Below are 17,121 nucleotides of genomic sequence, written 5' to 3'. Positions count from 1 at the left end.
GAGTAGCCCCCTTTCAAAGAACCCGAATTTCAAAATATTATTATGAAAAATTACAATTTAATCACTGAAAATCAAAAAGTATAGAAATTTAACTTTGTTGCGTTGACAGCTTTGTTCAATTTTTCAACAAACTATTTTTGTAATTGCCCTTTAAGTTTAGAATTTTTACGACCAATTAGGGGATAATTATATAATGTTATAAATAATTTAAAAAGAAAAAATAATTGATGCTATTATATTAACTGAAACTGAATTTTCAACTAATAAACAGCACATTTTATTCAGGGGATTTGAGGGAAAGTAAATTGAATTCCACTGGGGGTGCGGAATAAAAAAAATATTAAGAAACCCTGTGTGTTCTATATACTTTTTCATTCTTATCAGTACTATCAAACTTTCTCAATAAGTAAATGACCCCGGAACGCGTTTGATGGTTTGCGAGTTCGTCCCGCCTTCTTGGAAACGTCACGAAAGCATCCAATCTGAAGTAGACATTTTTTAGTTGCATGTTTTCTACAGTCTAGGATTTAAAAAAAAAAAGCGTTCTCTCATCTCTCCTTGTCCATCCCTTCCTCCATCTCCATCATCCCTAGGAATACCGCCCGAATCCAGCCAACGCCGGTTTTGATCATCCTGTTTACAAGGCGCGGTTTCGTTAGGCTTCTTCATATATTTCAGAGAAGTTGATATATTTCACTCACAATCCTTCTTCTTCTTCTTCTTACTACAATTCATTAATCTTTCAAGGCATCTTGAAAATTTCCAGAGTAAGTCATATTATACTTCTCAATATCCAATTGCCTTTCTTTTTTTTAAAAAAAAAATAAGATTGATTCCACCCTCTAGATACAATCATTGTATTTTCTTTATGAAATCAGATATAATCTACTTACTCATAATCATGTTTGTTTACTAAACAAAAGTGAAGAAAATGGGGAAATATGTAAAAAAATTTGAATTTTTATATAATTCAAATCTAAAACATGAATGATTTTCACATTTTTGGAAATAGATGTGTGAGAGTGATGAAAAAGAACTCATTGAAGAGAATAACTGAATTTATTAGAATCAATTCTTAAAACTATTTTATATGTATATGCAGTTATTGTTAAAACCTTGTTATAATGATACTCTGCGGAACAAGAAAAAAATATAGTTATAAAGGAATTATCGTATAATGTGGAGCAGTTTAACATAAGAGTATCAACATTTTCAAACAAAACTTTGATAAATATCATTCTAGATGGATTTATTTTTATTTCGAGTATCATTGTGGCAAGGTTTCACCGTAATTCAAAGTTTCTAACTCACACAGACCTATTCAGCTTCGAAAGAATGAAAATTATTTATTGATCTGTGTGTGATTGATGATTATGTTGATATTTATTGATGTTCTAAAATTACACTTATTTGTTATGAAATTTTTTGACATATTTGGTAAAATAAATTTTCCCATCTTCTATTCAGGCTCAAAATGGAGAAGTTTATCCTTTTCGCTTTTATCATGGCTTCTGCTTTAGTTCTGGAAGCAACTGCTAGTCTACCGAAAGAATTATATCCTGATTCTGAAGAAGAAATTTACAGACCTGTTAGAGGTATAAGGGACAGGAAAAAGGGTAAGTGTGTATAAATGTTTCTTCCCAGGAATTTTTTACACTTTAGAACTTTACCAACCTTAATAATGAATAGGATAATTTTTTTGTTTTTATCTAGAGTCTGAAGGGGGGGGGGGGTTAAAAATTGTTTTTCCTGCAAAATAACACTATAATCTCGGCTTGGGGGTTTAGAACCCCAAAACCCCCCTTTCTCTACGCCAATGGTCTGTACACACATTTAACTTTTCTAAAGAAATCAGATACAGTGGAACCTGTATGCAATGGAATGTCAAGAAACTGAAATGATATTCTGTTTTAGACAAGTGGTGTACATTAAAGCAATAATTGCCACCAATGAGATTATCTTTTGATTCTGTTCAAGACAGGTTTCTGTCTCATATGGTGTCTGTCTTAGGCAGGTTTGACTGTGTATTGCATGCTTCATGAAGGGAGTTATTCTTGGTAGCATTTTTATTGGAAATAGGTACAAAAAGAGGTGTGCAGTACACATTTTTAAATTTTCATTATGTAAATTTTCATTTCGAGTTTAAAAAGTGAATAAATGTTATATAGGAAAGTTTGCTTAGGAAGAATAAAAAAATGATTTCCCCATAAATTGAGAATTTCAGCTTAATTGCAATTGAATTAATTTATCTAGCTTCAGAAACTTTTCTGAACATTTGTGAAACTTTTTAGAATAGAAATTAATATTTTTTGATAGCTGGTGAGTGTCGCTACAAAAAAGGACCATGGGAAGAATGTGATGGAACAACAAATACTGAAAGGAGAACTTTGACTCTCAAGCGAGGTGATTCAACATGTGAACAAACTAAAGTGCTCTCAAGAAAATGTAAAAAAGGTAAGTTCATATGAGATCATATAATCCAAATTTTTATGTGCTGGGTTCTTGAAATTAAACTTCCTAATTTTGGTTGCGGAGAGAATTTTAGTCCGAATGCAGGGCCGTCATTTCAACTTTTTCCAGGGGGGGGGGGGGCGACAAAGAACATGTACTCAATGTATTTACAATTTTATATATATATTTGAATATATATACATATACCATTTTTAGTGTATTTTCAAAAGTCCAAATGACAAAGTTTAGGCAAAAGACACTTCATATGGTGTGTTTTGCTATTTATTAAATTAAAAAGATGTACAGTAATCAAAGTCAAGTATAAAAATTGACTAATAGATGACACCACAGCTTAGGCTGGAACTAGGATTTTTGTGAGAGGGGGGCAAATATGATTTTGCCACACCCCCCCCCCCCCCTGTAAAATTTGATGATTTTATAAGTGTTTTTGTTTCATCTAAAATTTTCAGCACTGGGAAGTTGCCCCCTTTGTTCCCTCCCCCCTGCCACAGCTCAAGAAATCGGTCTACAGATGTTGAATATGTCTCTTGTTATTTTGGATCTGTTGATATATCTTATTACTAATGATGTGTGTGAGTGTAAGTAATTATAACCAGAATATTCAATTGAAGACAGACACATATTTAATTAAGATTTAAACACTTAAAGTGAGAGACAACATCTGTTGCTGTTCAGACTTGAGCAGCCATGTTTTCTGTACTGTTGTCAAAACTCTGAAACTAAATACTTGACTAATAATGAGTTGCCAGATACCAAAAACAGAAATAAATAAATTGTTTGTCCATTAACATAATATTCCAACATTTTCCCTTGTTAATAAAACAAACAATTCTGTTACAATACAAGTCCTATTTTAGGGACAGTGTCACTAATCTTGGCTTGTGCAATGGCTTTGTCATCATATCGGCCAACTGATACTCTGTAGAGACCTTTTGTACTGCAATTTCTCCTTCCATCACTTTTTCACGAATAAAGAAATATTTAATGCTAATGTACTTTGTGCGGCGATGGAATTCTGGATTTTGTGCGAGTCTTATAGCTGTGTTATTATAAATTTGGATCACTGGAACTTCTTTAAGTTGTACAACTGCTTTGTACATCCTTTGCAACCAAATTGCTTCTTTACAGCATTCATTTGCTGCAACAATTTCTGCTTCAGTGGTCGATGTTGCTACCATAGATTGTCGTTGACTGAGCCATGAGATAGCTCCACCAGCATACAAGATCACCACTCCTGTAGTTGAGCGACCAGTCTTTTCACATCCTCCAAAGTCAGCATCGCTATAACATTCCAACACTTTAGGATTGCAGTTATATCTGTAGATAATGCCTTTACTTGCGGAACTTGCAATGTATCTGAGAACACATTTGGCTTTCACCCAATCTTCTTTTGAAGGATTCTCTAGCTTGCGTGATAAAACTCCTACACTGTATGCTAGGTCGGGTCTGGTGCCTACCATAAGATACATGATAGCTCCGACTACTTCTCTGTAAGGAAATGATTCATCTGCTTGTGATTCAAGACCATTTTCCTCTGACGGCACTTTCAAAATAGGTGTATGAACTGGTCTACAATTTTCCATACCAAATTTCTTCAACACTTTCTTTGCATATGCTTTTTGGCTAATTTTGATGTTTCCATTGGACAACTTTTCAATTTCCAATCCTAAGAAGTATGTTGCTGGTTTACTGGCAACTTTAAATTTCATTTTCGACTGTTTAACTCTATAATGCCCAGATCGCCCGAAGTCGGCCGAGTAGGTTAATGCCCATAACCGCCTCAAGTCGGCCCAGCTAGGGGGGTATGGGTATGTTGTGCTGGGCTTTTGTCACCAACAGGGAAGAAGATGAAATCTCTTGTCAGAGGCGGGAACGGAAAAGACAACTGCAACGCCCTATCAATGGGATTTTAAAAGCTGATGTACTAGAATGTTCCTTGAGAATGGACTAAGGGTACTCAATGCATTTTACAAAGAGATAATACTGTGAGGAAAGGGGTGTTTTCAGTATAGACAAATTATCTCCCGAAAATCCATTGAAATGAAAAGGTGAACGTCAATGCAAAGGGTGGCATGAATAGAAACTCATGGAGAAGGGGTGGGGAGAGGGAAAGTGGCTGAAATTTGGACGAGTCCACTTCAAACACAAAAATCTTGGTATTTTCACGACCCTCCCAGGTTTTCTATCTGGGTGTTAAAGAGTTAATGAAATCTTCAGCTTCTTGCTGTCAGTTGCTGCGACTAGGCCATCATCAACATATAAAGCTACAAGTAATTTTCTGTTGTTATAATCTCTGATGTACAAACAAGGATCAGCTTCACTTGCTTTGAATCCTAGTTTCAACAAAAAATCTCCAAAACACTTGTTCCAGCAGCGAGGAGCTTGCTTAAGGCCATAAAGACTGCGCTTGAGTCTACACACATTACTTGTCCCATCATTATAACCTTCAGGTTGTTGCATATAGATGGTTTCTTCTAAATCACCATATAAAAATGCTGTAGAGACATCAAATTGGGTCAAATGCAGTTTCTCACTTGCAGCAATACTGATTATCGAGCGTATTGTTCCTAACTTGGTTACCGGACTGAAGGTTTGATTGTAATCAATACCATGACATTGACTGAATCCTTTAATTACAAGTCTCGCTTTATACTTGTCAATACTACCATCTGGATTCTTCTTGATACGATACACCCACTTACAAGGTATAGCTTTCGATCCTTTAGGTAATGGCTGTAGAATCCATGTACAATTTTCTCTTAAGGAATTCATTTCAGAGTCCATGGCTTTCTTCCAAAATGTACTGTCTGTACAATTGACTACCTCTTGATAAGTTTCTGGTTCATTTGCATCAGCCATGAAGACATCTGCCAACATAATGTAGTCTTCAAACCTTTCAGGCTTTTTCAACTCATTTCTGTTCCTGAGCTGTCTGATGTTTGTTTAAGCCTCTTCATTTTCATTTTCATCTTCTGAGCTACAGCTATCTTTCTCTGATTCTTCATCATGGGTATACTTTCCCTCATTTGAAAGTTCTTCATTTTCATCATTTCTTTCAATTGGAAGTGTCACTGTATTTTCAATCTGTAAGGGCTTCTCTTGAAATACCACATCACGACAGCAAATTACTGTCTGCCTTTCTTTGATATAGATGCGATACCTTTCTCTCTCATCTCCATCGTATCCAATAAGATAACCCTTTGCTGCTTTCTTATACATCTTCTTCCTTCTTTGAGTTGGGATATGAGCATAACAGACTGACCCAATGATACGCATATGCCTTATTCGAGGCTTCTTTTTCATCCATAGCTCAAACAGACTTACATTGTGAACCGAAGATTTTCCAGTCCTGTTCAAAATATAAGCTGAAGTATTGATAAACTCGGCCCATAGGAAAGCTGGGAAGCTCATTTCTTTGTTGGAGTACTTGAGAGTTCTTGCCATCTCAACAAGAGTTCTGTTCTCTCGTTCGCTACTTCCATTTTGTTCAGGAGTATATGGTGCAGTCAATCTGTGAATAATTCCATTCTTCTTGAGCATTCTTTGGACTGCTTGGTTGTCGAACTCTCCACCATTGTCACTCAATATTTGTTCAACTTTATGCCCCAAGTTTTTAGCATGAGCTAAAAAGTATTCTAGTGCACTTGCAGCTTCTGATTTCTGCTTTAAAAAGGAAACATAGCAGAACTTGGTATACTGGTCCTTGAAAACAGCAAAGTATCGATACTTTCTACACGATACATCAAATGGTCCACATATATCAGTAGAGATAAGTTCTCCTGGTTTTGTGGCTTTCTCTCTAGTGCCGAACTTCAAACGATGAGCCTTGCCATAAATACAGGCTTCACATAACTGTTTATCAATGTTGACCTTGATATTGAGTTCTTTTTCCATTAATGACTTCACATGCTGTTTATCTTGATGTCCCCATCTTTAATGGTAAAGCTGAAGAAGAGAATCGTACTTGCTTGTCATATTTACTTCAACTGGGGTTTTTGGTAGCAGCACTTTAATTTCAGCTCTGAAAAGACCACCACTGATATCTCGTGATCCAGTAAGGACTGCTTTGCCATTAATTTTCAGATAACATTTTCTAGATGTTGATTCAAATACACTGTTCTGGTTTCTGTCTTGTGTTGCTAATACTGAAAACAGATTCTTGCTAATATCAGGAATGTACCAGACATCTTGTAAATTTTTAAATTGTTTTCTACCATTTACTATGGCCATTATTTTTATTGTACCTTTCCCTACGGCTGGTAGTACTTTTCCATTTGCCACAGTTATACCATGCAGATATTCAAATTTTTCAAAGTCTACAAAGAAATTACTACTCTTTGTAACATGTTTAGATGCACCATTATGTATATACCAATCATTACAATTCACTTCTGCAGCGAAAACATCTTCATCTATACCACCACCCTTACTCTGATATCTTGTGGAACGACTTGAACTGGGTTTTGGTGGTTTACCATCAGCAATCCATTTACTGCAGTTCTTGACCTAATGCCTTTCAGATGACAGTAATTACTCGTACTATATTTCTTACTTGAAGATGTGCTTTCTTCTCTTTTCTGATGATTCTGGGTATTCTGTTTGAAACTTGCAACTAGTGCTTCGTGACCTAATTCACTTTCATTGATGTCTGTCCTTAATTCCCGCTCATGAGAACATAGCTGTGTCGTTAAATCATCAACAGTTCTTTTTTCTTCACTTAGTAGCAACCAACTTGATTTAAAGGCACGATAGCTTTGAGGAAGAGCATCAAGTATCTTGCATATCAACAGCATATGTGGAAGCTTGGTTTCTTGTTTACTTTCTAGACCTTTGATAAGCTCATTCCACAGATTCTTCAATTTGGATAAGTTTGCTGCCATATCCTCAGTTGATGACCACTTAAACTGGAAGAACTCTAAACAAATGTTGTACAGTTGATTTTCAGATGTAGCTTCAAATAGCTTGTGTAACTCTAGCCATACATCCCTAGCACAGTCAAATCTCATTACTTTCTGTAATGTGTCCTCTGTCATTGAATTTTTTAGAACCACCATAGCACAGTTATTTACTTTATTATACTCCTTCAAGTCAATCTTGTATTGACTTACAATAGTTTCTGATGATCCATCCAATGGCTTCTCTGGCAGTTGCATTTTCCCATTCACTATATCTAAGGCCTCACCATAGAAACTTAATGCAAATTTTATCCTATATTTCTCCAGTCTCCTTTGCCATTCAATGGCTTGACTTGAATTTTGCCAGCTTCCATCCTTAGGAATTTCACTTGTAGGCTTCTTGACTGGAGTTAGGCTTAGGAACTCGTTGTTTACTCACACACACAGCAGAGTCAGCATGAAGAGACCCCATAATCTCTTGTTATTTTGGATCTGTTGATATATCCTTATTACTAATGATGTGTGTGAGTGTAAGTAATTATAACCAGAATATTCAATTGAAGACAGACACATATTTAATTGAGATTTAAACACTTAAAGTGAGAGACAACATCTGTTCAGGCTTGAGCAGCCATGTTTTCTGTACTGTTGCCAAAACTCTGAAACTAAATACTTGACTAATAATGAGTTGCCAGATACCAAAAACAGAAATAAATAAATTGTTTGTCCATTAACATAATATTCCAGCTTTGGTTTTCTACAATACTATAGCAGGTCTACCTAGGACAATTTGCAACCTAATCACATCCAGTTTTGCCAGATTGGCGGTTTTCCCGCCAAATTGGGCTGGTTTGAAGACGGTTCGGCGGGAAATTTTTGGCTTTGGCGGGTGGCGGTTTTTCCAAAAATGTTGCTCACATGGCGAATATATTTCTCCCTATTTTTCTTTGCTTGCGAGCAAAGAAGTTTTTCTTTTTCACTTTAGTCCCCACCTCATGTTGTGTTTTCTTCCTGATAAGGCAGAAGTGGAAGGGGGGCATCTGATCCAAATATATAAAGCCAGAACTTTCAACTACAATGCTTTTGACGCCCAATAATTGAAGGGGCGGTAAAACAAAAACTTGGGAAACTGTCCTAGGTTCTAGATCAGTGGTTTTCAGCCTTTATCATACCGCTGCTGGTTGGTTATAATATATCCAATGTAGTATAAGGGAAGTAGTATATGCAATACTATGAGGGAAATGGTCAACTTCAGTGACGTCACGAGTTTCACGCAGAGGCCTTCTGCTATAGGTGTTGCTCCGGCCCGACAGTTGCGAAACGCAGTATCTAGACCACAGAAGCCAGTGAAAGAAACCGTAGCCTCCACTAGCGTGGAGCTAGCAGGTCTCAAGCCCAAGAACCAGTGCCATCTTAACGCATGGGCCCACCCGGCCATGGCCCGGAGGCCTCAAGAGAAAAGAGGCCTCCGAAAAATGAGAGGTAGTTGTATTTTTCGAGGATTTTCCATGTAGGGAATCAGAAAAATCACTTGACTCGGAGCCCATGATGCTCTTAAAACGGCCCTGCTAAGAACCCAGAAGAGTTCTTAATTTTTTTGTTTACTAGACCGTGAAAAATCTGGTCTGGGACTTATACCCAATTTTTAAAATCATTGTACCAAATTTTGTAGGCACCTATGCACTTGAGGCACTGCTGTCTTGACGCATGGGCCAACACGGGCACGTCATACATGGAGGCCTTGAATGAAGAGGGGGGGGGGGAGGGATAATGAGATATGGTTAAGATTTGCGAGATTAAGCATGTGAATTGGTAAGTAGGCATTTGCAGTCGCGATAGAGGGCTTTGCCCCCGGGCAAATTGATTTTGTCCGGGGGCCCATTATGCTGTTAAAACGGCCTCGACTCCAGGCCATCTCTGGGCCCTTTTTCTAGGTGTGCAAATGTGTAGCCCTGACTTTCGCAACTTTTCAAAGAAATCAATTTATTCGGTAAAAAAAACCCATTTTTTTTGTAAAAGTTGGGGTGGGGAGAGTTATTGACTATAAGAAGAAAAGCTATAAGCCACAACTTTGTAGGCTAGGATATCGTCAAACTGTAGCTCACTTGTAGCTTCATAGATGGCAGCACATGTTCAAATAATTTGGGCTACTTTTTGGCTACTTTTGAAGAGGATTTTGGCTGGAAATTTTTTAAGGACCTGGCAACTTTAATCACATTTGAAAGACAGTATTCATCAGCATATTCTAGGGATGAACAGTGGTGAATGGAAAGCATTATGGGAAAGCGAGGGCTGACATTTTGAACATCTGTAGAATATTTGTTGAGTGGCTGCACCAGCTATCCCAAATTTTTGTCTTATTTTTATATTTGATGAATGGTGAGCACACCAACTCTGAAGGTCTGTGTCAAAATTTGGTATCATTTAGTCCAGTAAAACACCCTCAATAATCCTCTAAGTTGGGGGAGTTCAATTTTGATAACCCATGTATGTATGTATATATATTTGTACAAAATCAAATTTTCTTTTCTTTTTTACTTATTAAGCTTGCAAATATGAGAAAGGTGAATGGAATGACTGTGAAGCAGTTACCAATACTAGAACAAGAACAGACAACTTGAAACCTAATAGTGATTCAGCTTGCGAGCAGACTAGAACTATTTCCAAGAAATGCAAGAAAAGTAAATTTCGCTTCTTTTACTCCTTTGAGCATACACTCAGATTGCCATGGTAAAAGGTGGAATGAAAGAATGTGGAATATGTGATGAAACACATAGGGACAAAGTTTTTTTAATTTAAAAAAAAGTTTAAAGACAGTTTATTTTATTTATTTTTTGTGTTTTGAGATTTATGTATCTGACGTACATTTTTATTGCATCGTGGAACCTGCACAACAAGATTCATTATTACAATTCATGTTTAATTTATAATTCATGTGAAAAATAAATTTTCCTGTTTATCACATACAAACAAACCTTTTTTTTTTCAAATCAAAATTTACTAATACATGGTGTGATAGTTTTTTGTATAGCTTTTTGAACTTTTCTTTTAACATTTCTATTTTTGAGAAATGCTGAAAACAACTTAATTGAAGTTTTTTTCTAAGTTTTCATACTGCTAATGAATTTCTGGGATTAATTTATTTTATGATTGGAAAAATTTTATATATTTCCTGAAAGACACATATTATTTTTGATTAACTAAAAAAAATTGTCAATTTCATTTTTTCAAAGCTAGTTTTTCTAAAATTATTGGCAATGACAATTTTTAGTAGGTTCATTGTCATTCCACTATTCCAACTATTTATAATGACTATGACACTTCATGTATTTTCATAGATAATGCATGTGCAGGATATTTTAGATTAACCCACTTTGTTATGACATGCTGCTGTAAAATATTGTACAAGTATGCCAAGTAAATATGGTGATATGGGTCCCACATCACAGAATTCCCACGAATCAGAATTCACCATGTCACTGACGTGACGGATGAGCCTTAAAGGCTGCTACACACTACTCTGACGCGTTACGCACATGGTACGTCATGTCAGAATAGTGTGTAGTGGCCTTTGAGGCAGAAGCCCACCCGAGCATAGCCGAGGGGGGGGGGGCGTCCCATGGTAGTGAGATCTAGTTGAAAATTTTTGGAGAAAGTATGTTAATTGGTAGGTATTTATTACCTTGTGGAGCCCCCCCGCTCCAGAAAAATCACTTTGACTGCAAAGGAGGGGGCTATGCTACTATCAGACAGCCTTGAAACAACAGTGGATGGTTACCGTAGGGGTCGAGAATACAAGGGTGCGCAACTTTTCAAGTCTATAGGCCAGGTATGTGAGATGGCCACTGTCTGCGAGCCACAAACTGGTGTACTTATCTGTGTTGTAAGGATTGATACTTTTGTTTTGTAATATCTTTCATGGGCTGGAAGGAACCCCTTTGTGGGCTGCATTTGGCCTACAGGCTTGAGGCTGTGTTTCCCTGCTACATCCTGGTAGAATTCTGGACTAATTTTTTCTTCTCAAAAACGTACTTAGTAACCTCTTCAAACCTTAGCAAAAACTGGCTATTAAAAAAATTTTTTTTTGATTGATTTGTGTTCATTGTTTTCTAACATGCCCCTTAGAAAGAAAAATTAATTCATTAATTAAATTCAATGTCTATACTAGGATCATTTGAGTTAGGTACACATATGTGTACCTCAGGTCTTAACTTGAAAGAAGAGTCATTATATAAAACCATTTACAACTGTTAAAAATGAAGGTACACATATGTGTACTTCCATATTGAAGAGGATATATAAGATGACCTTGCCCTTCCTCAATTTTTTTTTAATTACTCAATGTATTTATAAGTGTATATGGTAGTTTATTTGTTTTGTATCACTCACAGCAGCTTATATAAATTTTAACAAAAAATTATTTTGTAGTTTTAAAAATTAAAAACATTTGTAGGGTTTTGCAAAGTTTAAAAGCAATTTCAGAGATGCTTCAAAGCTAAAAAATTAAAACCATTGGTCTGGTAACTTCATCTCTGTGGAAAGATGTTTCTTTCAAATGATTTGTTTTCAATATTTTGTATCATGGTTTTGGATTTTGAATCATAATGCTGGTATTGCATCCAATATTTCTCTGCTTTGTAACTTAGGTTTATGTGCAACATGAGATGCATTGTTTTCTTTTATCATACATGTATATTAGTGATTTTTTCAAGTGTCGAGATGCATAAAAACAAATTTGCAAAAGTTAAGTTTTTTTTAACTGTAAATTTTGATAGAAAAGTTCAGGTAAAAAAGTATCAAATGTATTCTATGGACATCCATGTATTTAAAAATGACATTTACTGAAAGCACATAATTATTATGTAAAATTAGTTAGCCCTAATTTGGGAGTTTAATATGTTTGTATGACGCTTCATTCTTTTTGCCATTCAAAAATTATCTTTTGGATAGCTTGCCGTTACAACAAACAAGCTGCTTGGAGTGATTGTGATTCATCTACTGGTAAGAGAACCAAAGTGCTTGTACTGGCCAGTGGTGATCCATCAGTATGTGAGGCTAATAAGAAAATTACTAAGCCATGTCGTGGTGGGCGCAAGGGTGGAAAAGGAAAACAGTGTGAGTTTATTCAATACTTTTAATGGTATTCACATTAAATATCCTGAATTCATGAATGCTTAAAGATCATTTGGCTAATTTTATAAAAAAATTATTTTTGAGTTTTAGGCTCATTGTTATATTCACTTTTATTTTAAAATATTCACTAAAAAATTAATTACATCTAGTAGTTAAGAGTTTTTTCACAGATGCTGAATCTTTGTTTGTGTGAATGTTGATTTTTTTTACCCATTACAAATTTGATTTTTTGCATTCTACAGTAGAACATCTCTTGTCCACACTTTTTAAACAGGATCTTCCTTAAACCGGCCTTAGAAATAATATTCTTCATCTGATATTACAAGTGATCTTATTATGCTGCTATGATATGTTTGCACAGTACTTTGTAATATGCAAGTTCCTGGCTCAAAAAACTCAATTTCCCTATTTTCGGTTTTAGTTTATTCAAAGAAATAATACTTCTTTGCTTGGTACTAACACAGAAACCAACAGTATAGGCAAATAACTTGAAGGAAATTCATTGTTTTTCTTTTTGTTTGCCTTTATACCATTGGTTTAGTCTTTACTTATATTCTTCTATAATTAAAGTTGGTGTGTATAGTGTATAGAGCTGATTATAGTCTTATCAGAAAGCTATAGAGCATCTCTATTACAAATTTGTTGTTTTCTATGCAATTGTAATGCATATGCTAATTTTTTACACACATATGACCTAACTGTTTAAGCTTCATGGCAGGGTATCTAAACATCTCCAGCAGAATTATTTCTATTTCGTCACTGAAGAGTTTGACACTAAGTTTACAAAAATGTGCTTTGATGACTCTTTTATGAAACTGATATATAAAACTGATACCCTCCATACATATGCAAAGATTTTTAGTCTTCAGCAAGGCTTTGAAAATGCAATGCTCCCCATCTCTTCATTAGGACTTTCCTAAAGTTTATAATTTCCTAGAGGGTATTTGAAGCTGTGACAGCTCAAAACATGACAACTTTAATCATAAGTTCCCTGTACATTTTCCAATTATTTATTAAACAATAATCAACATACACATTTGTCATTTCTGGGAGTAAAGTGTCTGTTAATGACTGTGTATTAAATTATCATTACAGTGAAATATCATAAAATGATAAAAATAAAATGATTTAATTAGTATTGTTGTGATATTGATGAGACTGCTTAAGTGTGTATCAGATTGAGTAGCTTTATAACTGCTTTTGATTTCCAGTTGATGACGAAGAAGATTATGAAGATGAGGAGTAAATGAGGTGAAAGAAATTCCCTTTGCTTAATCATAATATTAGTGGAGTTACTTAGAAGTATAAATGGATTGTTTGTGAGTTTCATTTTTTGATGTTATTGACAATGCAGTGTGTTATGCAACTGTTGAAAAAACATTCAAGTCTGCTGTCATCGGTGTTATGATTTATGGTGTCACTTCAATGTCTTGTGAAATGTGTTGTTTCTTGAGCTGTCAAATTGTGCTGTTTATGTGTTCAATTTTTAAAGATTCTCTAGTTGTAAATCTCTTGAACAGATTTAGAAAATTTGTTTTATTCGAAGAACAAGTGTAGCTATTAAATTTTCAATGTTTCTTTTTTTTATTTATACATATAAATTCATTCTACATTACATAAATCATTCTATCATATTAGATTAAGAGACCTAACAGACAAATTTTAATTTATGTAGTAATTCATTTTCTGCATCATATTTCAACAACATTTTGGTGGAGAACTTTTTTGAGCATTTTAATTGTGATTATTCATGTGAGTATTAGTTTTTCATTGCAAGAAACAAGGTCTTTTATTTCTTCATTTTGATCTTTAAATATCTTGTATTAAAAGCTCATTAGCTTTTTTTTAGTCATTTATGATGTAAACTAATAGCGTGGGCTTTAGTTAGGTATGCTCTGTACAACTCTTTTATACTCACAGATGAAAGACTGAAGGTTTGCTCATTGTACTGCTGATCTGAGTTTTATTTAATATAGCTTGTTGGCATGTAGAGGTGGCTTACAGGTTAAAATTTTGAAGTAATTACTATCATAACAATGTTACTTCTATGTGGGGCTCAAAATAGAAAGTTTGTTGTATTGTATTGAAATCATCTATATATATACATTGATCAAGAATTTTTTTTTTTTGTCTTTTTAAGGTATTTGTATTTTTTTACTTTGTTGCGTTTAATGCATTTTCATTTTTTATGTGCATTTATCTTTCATATGCTTCTTTATTTTGTTATAATCACAAATGTGTGCCATTGTACTCCCATTTGCATACATCAGTGTTTGTGTTACTAAGTTTTTGTGAAAGTGGCCATATTTTTGTTTAATATATTTACAATATGACTTTTAAATTACAGATTTGATTTTTCCTTTCCAAAAGTTTGGTCACTGGAATCTTTATCAATATAAGTAGAATAAACATGTTCATTGTATAAAATTCTTTTTCATTTGAATGCCTGTTGTCATTATCTGCTTGGTACACCATGATAATGTCTTATTTTTATTTGAAATAGATTGTGGATGTTATTTTTGTATAAAAAATAATTTCAGCGTAAATACTAAAATTGACAAATATAGTATGGAATGACAATTTTAAGCTTTGTTAATTTTATTTTTTTTTAGGCTTAATCAATGTGAAACAATATAAGCTATACTATTTTTCTTTTTTATAGCTGTAAGAGAAAAAAGCCTGGATTTAGTTTTTATGTGCCAAATATAATTTTTTTGTTGAAAAAAATGAAAATCATCTTTGTATCATTGTTGGTAAAGTAAACATTAAGGTGCAAGTTTGGTTTTTGGTTTGGTTCATTAAGCGACTTTGGTCTTATATTTATTAAGTGATTCAAATACTTTTCACATGAGTGGTGATTTGGGAGAAACTTGTGAGTTTCAGAAAAGTAGTTGATTGTTATATGTATTGTCACAGAACCTTCAAGTTAAAAAGGATTTAATTTCTTACTCTTACTGATAAAAAAATTTAAATTTTTATACACTGCACGAGTTTTTGATAGAGTTAATTGGGGCAATTGTAGATGCACATTACAGACCAAAAACACATTAAATACTTTCTACAATATGGGGTGAACTGGGTGACAAGAATTGTCACACAATTCACCCCATATGACAATTCAGAAGTGGGCAAATTGATATGGGATGCTATTGAAGCCTCATCACATGTTTAATGTTTTGTTTGTTAAGCTGACTTTCAAGTCATTTATTGAATTTGTGTCACCCTACAAAACTTCTTATTTGAAAGAAATTTTTTGGGATAAGTATAAAATTTTTAGGTTTTAATGTTTGAAATTTATCTGCTGTTATGTTTCAACATGAATTATACACACAAAACGTAAATGAAAAATTTTATTTTATTTAAATTATTAAAGTACGAGTGAGCAGAGAAACGAATTGAAGTTTAATGGATACACAAAAAAAAGCCGTCCGAACTGAACGAACGCAAAACAACGAATGTAAATAAAACATGTGTTGGCACAAATAAAGCATTAAAGTATATCACGGTTAACGGTTAGCAGGTAATTATTAAATATTCAATATATTTTAGTGTTATTTACCCACGTATATATATATGTGTTTCATATGGGGGAAATGTAAACTAGTTGTTCGGGCACATACGTTAACCTAGGCATGAACACCTGAAATTTTTTTGCAAATGCTTGTTTTTATCATGTATTTTTATTCTTATCACATTTACCATGCCCTAAAATTATGTCTGAAAGAAAGCAGAACAATTCTACACGGTCGAGGATGTCACATATGCTGTTGATGATATGGCAAACAGAAATAAAAGCTACTGTCAAGCAAAAGAACATTATGTGGTTCGAAATACTTTAATTTATAATAGAATCAACGGAAAGAAAACTCCAATGAATGTGACTGGACCAGGTTGTTCCCAAGTATTACCACCTGAAGTAGAAAATCAAATTGTAAAATGTTTGCTAGCAAGAAAAAAATTGGAGCTTCCTTATGATAAGTTTGAACTTTATCAGCTAGTTGGGGAATATGTTAAAGCTAAAGACTTCAAAACAAATGTGGTACTGGTAGAAGACTGGTATGATGCGTTTATGGGAAGAATTCTTTGTCTTTTTTTGAAAAAGCCAAAATACCTGCAAAAACTGAGGCAAGAGCAAAGAAACAATAAATTACTCACTGTTTTTATGAAAATCTAGCCCCCCTATTTTAGGTTCCTGCAATAAATCATTAAGTAGTTACTTGTATGTTTTTTTTTTTGGACATTAATTTGGACATTAAAAAAATGTTTGGGACTAAAACAGTCAGATAAAAACACAAATGACATTGAAATGGTATCTCTTTCACCATAAAAGCTGGCGCATAACACAGACAAAGAAAGAAGATCTCAACAAGGAATTGGTGTGATAACTGTGTGACTGCAATTTTCCACAAATCTGAAGGAAGTCCCCAACTGAGCGGTTAGTGCACCAACCTCTAGGTGAGATTTTCTTATTTTTTCTGCATCCTGTGCCGGCGTTTATAGTGATACAGACACCGTTTTTTACCATACCAATCATTCACAATCCACAAAAGCGAGTATTGCCATTCAAATTTTTGAAAATTTAGCTCCTGTAACTGCAAGAACAGGGATTCTGTTTCTCTCC

General features: G+C 34.4%; 1 protein-coding gene across 1 annotated transcript; it reads left to right on the top strand.

Annotated features, from left to right (window-relative positions):
- Positions 1-419: 419 nt before the first annotated feature.
- Positions 420-15,276, top strand: LOC149072906 (uncharacterized). Its single transcript, XM_089246223.1, has 6 exons — positions 420-767; positions 1,468-1,616; positions 2,317-2,454; positions 9,914-10,048; positions 12,318-12,482; positions 13,712-15,276. The coding sequence occupies exons 2-6, from the start codon at positions 1,475-1,477 to the stop codon at positions 13,744-13,746; spliced, it is 615 nt and encodes a 204-aa protein (XP_089102349.1). The 5' UTR covers positions 420-767; positions 1,468-1,474; the 3' UTR covers positions 13,747-15,276.
- The last annotated feature ends 1,845 nt before the right edge of the window (positions 15,277-17,121 follow it).

This window comes from Pholcus phalangioides, unplaced genomic scaffold (genome assembly GCF_987345545.1).
Source record: "Pholcus phalangioides strain wild (caught in Gottingen) unplaced genomic scaffold, Ppha-v1.0 ptg000017l_1, whole genome shotgun sequence".
Lineage (NCBI taxonomy): Eukaryota > Metazoa > Arthropoda > Arachnida > Araneae > Pholcidae > Pholcus > Pholcus phalangioides.
This window is presented reverse-complemented; position numbering and strand designations above follow the sequence as displayed.